Source organism: Nicotiana tomentosiformis, chromosome 1 (assembly GCF_000390325.3).
Source record: "Nicotiana tomentosiformis chromosome 1, ASM39032v3, whole genome shotgun sequence".
NCBI lineage: Eukaryota > Viridiplantae > Streptophyta > Magnoliopsida > Solanales > Solanaceae > Nicotiana > Nicotiana tomentosiformis.
The window spans coordinates 153,499,655-153,508,478 of record NC_090812.1 but is presented as its reverse complement, the minus strand read 5'-3'; the positions used below and the strand labels follow the sequence as shown (position 1 = coordinate 153,508,478).

The window sequence follows — 8,824 nt, the reverse complement described above, 5'->3', positions numbered from 1 at the left end:
AAATAGGGGAAATAAGACCTAGGGGTCAAAGTGAAATAAAAGAAACATAGGGGAAATAAAGTAATTACTTATCGGACTGAAATGTAAAAAATAATAACTGATAAGTAAATAACCAACCAACTCCCATGTACACTTCCAGAAACATAAAGTACTACTTCCCACAGCTGATTCATTTTGTTGCTTTCAGTTATTGCAGTAACTTTTTTAGCAAAATAAGTTATTTAGTTTTAGGATGAATTTTAATTTTAAATTTTTATATATTAGATTGTTTAAGTTAGTATATATATTTTAGGTTTTTTAAATTTTAAATTATGTGAATTTTTTATTTCTAATTGACTATTTAAATCTTTATTATGCTTAATAAAATTATTGATACACATTTTCAATCAATATTTTTAATATTTAAGCTGCCCATCTTTTAAAAACAAACACATTTTGCATATCGTATCAAAAACAGTAAAAAAAGAAAACAGAAACGAACCGCTGCAGCTTGGTGTATGAGAAGCCACCTTTCATTTCATCGCTACTGCAGCCTCCGGCGGCAGCGACTGTGAAACAAACTCTATGTTGCTTCATTTACAAACTCTATGTTGATCCTCCTTTACAGGTTATCCTTATTTCAATTCATGCTTAAAGTTTGATCTTCAGAGTTTCAAAAAGGAGGTCTCGGACTATTAAATTTGAGCGAGTTTCCAATTCAAACAGTAGTGTTCAGAGTTCAAATGCAATCTTAATAATCTCTTGTTTAAAATATATTTGGGGGTTGTAGGGAATAGCTTGAACATCCTTAATGCTCACCATCTGTTTGATGATATTCCCAAATCATCAGGTATTACTAATGAAACAGTGTGGACACCCTTAATGCTCACCATGTGTTTGATAGTAGTCCTCCATTAACGCCGCCAAGCACTAAGCTCTTTCACCTAATTGTTATTTTAAAATTAACTTGTGGAGCTCAAAATATTTTTCTAGTGCTATTATGAGTTTGAATAGTGAAATGGAAAATTTATATTGGGGTTGAGTTTATGGATTTTATAGTCCCTAACTGAGTTGGGTATCAAGATTGAGAAGTTTGATAGTGGTGAAATTTGATCAACTGGGGCTGAACCATAATATTGGTTTTACAAAATTGAAGGAATAGATAAAAATGACTTTAGGTGAGGCTGCCCCAGGGCTTAGGTCAAGTGGTAAAGGTTGAGGGCTTGTGACTTAGCCACTTAGATCACGTGTTAGCCCTGCTGTGTGCGAACTAAGCCTGGTACTTAAGTAGAGAAGGGTAGAGGGGCGGGCCCATTGTTCCCGATTTTCAAAGGCTACAATTGGTCCTAAGGGTTGCTCGCATACGCATTCTTGGTCATAAAAAAAAAAGAAACTTTAGGTGGGAACCGTAGTAGCTTGATCTTTTTACGTTTTAATTTGTATTTTTTTGATTAAGCATTATCTCAATGATAAATGGTGTTTCATGTATACTATGTATATTATTAGACGTCATGCATTCTTAGCTGTAAATGAAAAATATTTTTCGGAGGAAGCTCCAATAGATCTGAGGTTATATTTGCTTCCATTTGAACTACATATGCTCCAAGCTGGTTAAGACTTTATTAGATGTTTTGGTTGAGTTACTTGTTTATGCATAACGGTCCACGCCTTGTGAATGCTGTTGTTTATATTGTGCTGCTGAGTACCTAGTTTATTTCATTTGAGCTTAATAAAATAACTATTGTGGTTGTTGGGAATCGTAGTAGGTTATTTGAGATGGTACAAAACAGAGGAGACAACCGAAATTTCTTTACACTTAAGAGGCTTGCTAGGATGGGTAAAATGCCCCGTCACAACTCCTAGCTGGTTCGTGACAATAAGACTGTACAACAACAACAACCCAGTATAATCCCACTAGTGGGGTCTGGGGAGGGTAGTGTGTACGCAGACTTTACCCCTACCCTGGGGTAGAGAGGCTGTTTCCAAATGACCCTCGGCATCCTTCCCTCCAAAAACTCCCCACCTTGCTCTTGGGGTGACCAAGAACTCCCCACCTTGCTCTTGGGGTGACTCGAACTCACAACCTCTTGGTTGGAAGTGGAGGGTGCTTACCATCAGAGCAACCCTCTAAATAAGACTGTGAATCTCTAAATTCAGAAATCAATATATGCTTTTATATGGTTCTCGAGAGTTAAGGTTAATAATTTGCAAGTCGTTTTAGGGATGAAATACCGAGATGCGTTTTATGAAATGAGGAAGATGGACTTGTAACGAGTATGTGGTAGAACCTATTGAATAAAGCATATGCAGTACTAACTGTTGGTGTCACTCTAATGGGAATTGCAGGGAATTTTGAATCTCTGAATATATTGATTGTGACTCGAGGAGAGGAGCAATTGTAACACACAGTCATCCAAGTTAATTTATCCAATGAACGAACTTTTGAAGAATCCAATATTTGCTACTCATGCAGTTGTTGCTGCAGGATCTGCTACATTAGCCACGGCTATCACTTACCCTCTCGATAGCCTTAAGGTCCTTGTACAGGTGTGGAAATTGATGATAACCCTGAGCATTCACTTAAATTTACTATCTTTCAGTGAGAGCAGCATTTTTAATGTCTCCTTGTAATTTGGTTATATGTTCTGGTGGAATGAAATGCAGGTGGGTTCAGGTGTCAGTAAACAACTCACTGCTGCTGACGTCCTTAATAGGATTAAAATTTTGTCTGGGACTTCAGGTGACTCAATCAACTAGTTTTGTCTTGTGGTAACTATAGGTGATGCTTATCCGTAGTGACAGCTGTTTATATGGACATCTTGCTTATATTTTTCTTAAATCTTTTATGAACATTGAAGGCTTGTATAGTGGTGTGGGGTGGTTGACGCTTGGAAGATCATTGGGTTTGGGAGCTCGCTTTGGTGTTTATGAAATATTGACAGCATTCTACAAAGGTATGATATTCTTCTGTTGCTTAACTTTTTACAACTTTTCTGCCAGTCTTCTGACCAGAAAATCTATGAGGATTTTTGCATGATTCTGTTGGTTTAGATACTTGCCCTGTAAATGGAAGTTCTAGAATGTATAGGAAAGAATCATCGAAAATAATTGATAGAAGTACCCTAAGAAAGGCCATTGCAACATCCATCAAAGGAATAGTTCCCCACCTAGGAGCTACTTTACCATATTCCAAAACAAATGGTTTTAACAAATTTCTGACCTCAGGTCTTCTTAGACAATATCTAGAACTGTTTTCAGTAGTTTCTCTATCTCAACAAAGAGGAATAAGACAACACCATCACTTTTGAATTAAAATAAGATTTCTTTAACCATTATTTTCTCAACTATGTGATTATAACCGTAAATTTTAGATATTTTTTCTATCACTAGTATATTCACACAGTTCCCCTCTATAGATGTTATAATAAAAAGGGTTGAATAATGTTCCAAATTGAACAAAAATTGGTCTACTGTCCATCGATAACTGAACAAGCTCAATTCGGATGGGGGAAGTATGTCTATTCAATGGAACTAGTAATAGCAGCGGAAAAGAAGGGAATGTTGGAATGATGCACTACTATATTATATAAATGAATTGAATATTTTTGAATATAATTTGCTTCTTTTCTCATTATTAGAGGTTTGGGTGCTAATATATTGTGTTTCATCTGCACACCCTTCTTAATCAGATGGTCGAGAAGGCAATTATGTCCATATCTCTGAGGCTCTGTTGGCCGGAATTGCTTCTGGAGCAGTGGAATCACTAATAAGTTCTCCATTTGAACTTGTTAAACTCCGTGCTCAGGTTACTTCTGCTTCCCGAATTCCCAGTTCCATGTCAGTTGTTGAAAAGACTGCTGTTTCGCCTTTAATGTCAAAGTTACTACCAGGATATTCCCCGGATATTAGGGGATTAAACAACACAGTTGGTCTTTTGACCACTCTTCCCACCAAACATCCCAATTTGGTCACTGCCTTAAAAGATTATCCATGGATGATGACAGGGTCTGGGAGACCCCCATCTATCTCTGATGTTAAGAGGCCACTAGACATCATCTCTTTGGAAGGATGGGGTGCTCTCTGGAGAGGTATGAGATCTGGACTTGCTCGGGATTGTGTGTTTGGTGGTATATTCTTTTCGACGTGGCAATTCCTGCATCAAGCAATGCTTGAATGGAAAGCAGTTGGGATGAATCCCCCACCTAGGTATTGCTTCAATTCTTATGTTAACGCGTTCAATACGTTTGTTCTAGTCCTGGTTTTCAATTCTGGCGTTTGGATGATCTTTTGAGATGTTTGTTGAAGAAAAGTTTAGAAAATATTTTAAAAAAAAACAAACAAGTTATTTGAAAAAAGGTTCTTGCTTGGATGACTATCTTTTTCCAGAAATGGTTTGGATTTGGTGTTGTCTAAGAAACAAAAAACTTAATTTGCTATCTTTTACTTTATGGAAGGTTCAATCAAACCCATATTAAGGAATCTACCCCCTTATTATAAAATTTTGAATAATATCCGTAAATCAATATGCATTAAGCTATCAAGGGTTTTGCACCATAGTAATATAAGTTAATATGCTGGAAAAAGTAGCATAGAATGAAATGAATTAGAGACAATGTTGAACAATATAATAGGGAGGAAAGTAGGTGAAGGGGTAACCGTGGTTTCCAGGTTAGTTTGCATGCACCTCGATTATTCCAACTAGTAGTTCCATTCTCCCACCAATACACATACTAGATAACGTTGCCTATCAAGGCTTAGACAAATAAGAAGAAATAACCTAACTTTTTGTTACCTTTTTTTGTGATCTGAAGCATGGTCTCTCATGATTGTTATTCCAGCTTCATTAGCCGCTAGCGATGGCGTTCTTGGTTGCTTAACTTTGTATCATTCTTTATGTGGTCGCAAAAAAAGAGATTAAAAATAATAATAACTAAACACAAAAAACAAAGAAAAAGTCTACCCAGGAGTAAAACTATGGCTCTTCCTACTTTTTCCTTTTGTTACTTGAAACCCAACGTCATTGATTGCTCAACTTGTATCATATAGTTACTGTATTCATCAACATGTCTTCATCACAGGAAAAGTTAATTGAGATGCCTTTTCAGATAACACAGCTGCAATACTGACTAAAAAGAAGTTAATTGAAATGCCTTTCTGACTTTTCATGGTACTAAGCTTCTTTATAAACTCTGCTGAGATGTTCTGGATTTATGTCGCGCATGAAATGGTGTGGTGAATAGAGAATACAATAAATATGTCTTTCAGGCTTGTGCTTTAACTTTGTTGGACTAGCCTTCTAAGTTGCTCCGACACGGCAGTTTAGGTGCCGCACCCGTGTCGACACGACACTAGTAAAAATTCGAGACGAGATACAATTTGATTCCTGAAATTAGAACCAAAACTAGGGTAAATTTAAAGAAAATAGCACACCTTATGTAGGAAATCAATCATTTACTTATCTACAACTTGAGAATAAAAAAGACATCCACACTTTACAAGTTATACGCAAGTATTCCACAAAATTTCTCATAATTTAGAGATATTTTATATTTAATCTTTTTTTAAATATTAGCTGGATCCTCGCATCCGCATCCGTATCCGTATCTTGAAGGACCTGACCTCTAGATCTGCACCCATGTTCGAGCAACTTAACTATTGTTCTAAGCTTGAGTTATGCTTCCAGGCCAAATGGGTACCCCCCCCCCCCCCCCAAAACTATGACCATATTTCCAACTACACACCTTTCCTTTACGGGGATCCTATTATCCAATTACTCCCTGAACTATTTTGGAGTAGAACAAATTCACCCTTGAAACACCACAACCAGAGTGCTGTTGGGTTGTGAACTAAACTCACTTGACACGTATATATTTCATTAAAAATAATTTTTTCTTATTCTTTCCCTTATTTTTCTTTTCTTTTTTTCTTTTCCTTTCTCTTTTTCTATTCTTAGATGAAATGATTCATATATAATTCATGTAGTCTTCTTTCTTCTTTCATGCATGAAACGATTGGTATGTATGAAACAATTCCTAAAAACTCTAACTTGTTAAAACTCTAATTTGCTGCTATGCTTGGCTTGAGGCCTTTTAATGGTTATTGTGGTGGAGGACTTTTAGATGGTGGATACCACCAGTGATTATGGGTGGCGTAAAAATGGTGGTTGTTGGAATTCCAAGGACCATTTTTTCTGGCGCGAGAAAATTTTCCGGTGACAGATCTCCAGATCTGAGTGTCTTTTGCTTTACATATGTATAATTTTTTTTCTTGAAAGTGTGATTTGTGTGTGAGAGCGAGAGAAAAAGAAAGCCGAGTGTCTATCGGAAACAACCTTTCTATCTTTATAAGGTAGGGGTAAGGTCTGCGTACACACTATCCTCCCCAGACTCCACTTATGGGATTACACTGGGTTTGTTGTTGTTGTTAGGGAGAGAAAAAGAATGAAAGAACGTAAGCAAAAATATGGAAGAAGAAATGCCAAAAGATGTCGACGTATGGTGTGTTCGAGGGGAACCTGATGTAAAGAAGAGAAGAAAAGAATATTATAGAAAAAGACAAAGAAAAAGCAAGAAAATATATATTTAATTTAAAAATCTACTCCTCACTCTCTTTGAGAGAGTGAAATACGCACACTCTGCCACATAAGTTTTTAGGGTGCAAATAATTCTACTCAAATAGTCCAGGGGCCTAATTGGGGGGGGGGGGGGGAGGTTAAAGAAAAGGTGTGTAGTTGGAAATATGATCATAGTTCAGAGGGTACTTATGCCTTTTCCCTTCCCCTAGAATAAAACTTCTATATGCCATGTGTCTGTCTTGTCACTTCATTATTCCAAGATAGATACATGCCCTATTCAGTTTTAAATAACTTTGATTCTTCTTAACCATCGACTTGTTTTCATTCAGATCTGATGAAGAAATTGGCCCATTGTCTCCTTTAGCTGTTAGTCTTGCGGCTGGATTCTCTGGTTCAGTTGCTGCTGCTGCTTCTCATGGTTTTGATACTGCCAAATCTCGTTCGCAATGCATTGTGCTGCCTAAGGTGTGTTGCTTGACCAGGATTTCAATCATCTGAATTTGATCACCTGCATGATATTCTGCTATATGAATATCTTCCCAAATAGGTACAAGTATTTGGGAGCTTATTAGTTACTAGTATAATACATATTTGTAAAGTTAAGCCCATAAAAATCTGTGGTTGTGCATATACATGCTGTGTGATGAGTTGGTGTGTCAGACAAACATTTATGGTCACACCCAAGGGTGTGGCCTAGTGGTCAATAAAGTGGGTTGAGAACTATAAGGTCTCACATTCAAATCCCAGCGGAGACAAAAATAGTAGGTGATTTCTTCCCATATGTCCAAGCTTTGGTGGATAGAGTTACTCAATATTTGTGCTGGTAGAAGGTAACAAGTATCCCGTGGAATTAGTTGAGGGCAAGCGCAAGCTGATCCCAACACCACGGTTATTTAAAGAAAGAGGCAAACTTCTATGTTCAATTCAACTTATTGGCCTTAGAGTTGGGTTGAAGTACTTTTAAAAATTAAAACTGGTCAATTCCTTTTTTTTTTTTGGTTTGGGGTTTGGGGGGGGGGGGGGGTGTACAATGTCAACAGTAATCAATCAATTAACAACTCAATCCAAAACTAGTTGAGTTTGGTTATATGAATGCGATGTACCCATTTCGCGCTATTTAAGTCTGAAGTAATTTCTAAGTCATCTGTATTTGGGGGTATAGCTTTTCTCAAATGCTGCTACTCTGCCAGGATCTGACATGAATTCATTAGTTAATGTTAAACGTGCTTTTGTTCATACTGTGGCAATTACGGCTCCGGTGCAGAGTCATGAGACTTTGATAGGTCTTTTGCACATTACATCTTCTGTAGGTGAATTTTTCGTGCCCATTTCCCCCTTAGGATATGCATTTCGGGGGTGAGTAAATGAGAATGTATATTTGCAACCATATAATTGGAGCATCTGTTACATCAAGTCCTGTAGCGGCTATAATCGTACTAAATGAATGCTTCAACTACTTTTGACCTGTTGTCCTCGGGTTTTCAATGTTATTAGATGTATAAAACATGGGTTTCTTGGTTGTTATTATGGTACTTGTGGGAACATTTGGTACTTTCTTTTTCCCTATGGGTGCAGGCTTTGTGGATTATCCTCTTTTCTTTACTCTTTATGTGCAGTTTGTATCCGTGGAGAGGAGGTTTCTTAAATGGCAACTGCCTGGGAAGAGATTTGAGAGATGGACGGGGATCCACCCTGCAGATAGGAATATCTTATTTCGTGGCTTAGGATTGCGGATGGCACGCAGTGGACTTGCATCCTTTGTGGTTGTTGGTGGGTATCTTTTTGCAATTGATAAGCTTCTCCCCAAGTGAAGGTAACAAGATTACGGAGGAATTGAGGAACTAACCAATGGTTGGAATGATGAGCCGTCTGTTATCAAGCGCACAAAATTTTCTCTAAGCGGCTGTCAAAGAAGCGTCTTTTTCTCTAGGAACAAGAAGCTTGCTAGGAACAACAAGCTTGGAGACGACTATTCACACATTAATGTTGGTTATACGTTTGGTGTCTGCATTTCTGGAGGCTCTGTATTCGTCTTCGTACATTCATTCTATTGACCAAATGGCCTTGTTTTTGGCTTCAATATTCAGTCATTTTGTACACAATTTGGCTGTTGAAGATGTTAGTAAATAGCAATAAACAGAAGTGTTGCTTCTCCTATGATTCCAACATTAGTTGGAACTTGAAGTAGGTACTTTTAACCTATGTTGCGGGACCGTTCAAAATGTTGTTGTACCCGTGTTGGATCTTTAAAAAATATAAGTACTACTTTTG

At 37.3% G+C, this 8,824-nt stretch overlaps 1 protein-coding gene across 1 annotated transcript; it reads left to right on the top strand.

Moving 5' to 3' along the window:
- The first annotated feature begins 442 nt into the window (after positions 1 to 442).
- On the top strand, positions 443 to 8,710 carry LOC104120326 (mitochondrial arginine transporter BAC2). The gene is made up of 7 exons (XM_009632070.4): positions 443 to 607; positions 2,326 to 2,526; positions 2,644 to 2,719; positions 2,838 to 2,933; positions 3,669 to 4,185; positions 6,883 to 7,018; positions 8,170 to 8,710. The coding sequence occupies exons 2-7, from the start codon at positions 2,410 to 2,412 to the stop codon at positions 8,362 to 8,364; spliced, it is 1,137 nt and encodes a 378-aa protein (XP_009630365.1). The 5' UTR covers positions 443 to 607; positions 2,326 to 2,409; the 3' UTR covers positions 8,365 to 8,710.
- The last annotated feature ends 114 nt before the right edge of the window (positions 8,711 to 8,824 follow it).

Excerpts from the sequence above, each read along its gene's own strand:
- LOC104120326 (XM_009632070.4), top strand. The coding sequence starts at position 2,410 with ATGAACGAACTTTTGAAGAATCCAATATTTGCTACTCATGCAGTTGTT. Across the intron at positions 2,527-2,643 it reads GCCTTAAGGTCCTTGTACAG|GTGGGTTCAGGTGTCAGTAA; the intron begins GTGTGGAAATTG and ends AATGAAATGCAG. Across the intron at positions 2,720-2,837 it reads AATTTTGTCTGGGACTTCAG|GCTTGTATAGTGGTGTGGGG; the intron begins GTGACTCAATCA and ends TGAACATTGAAG.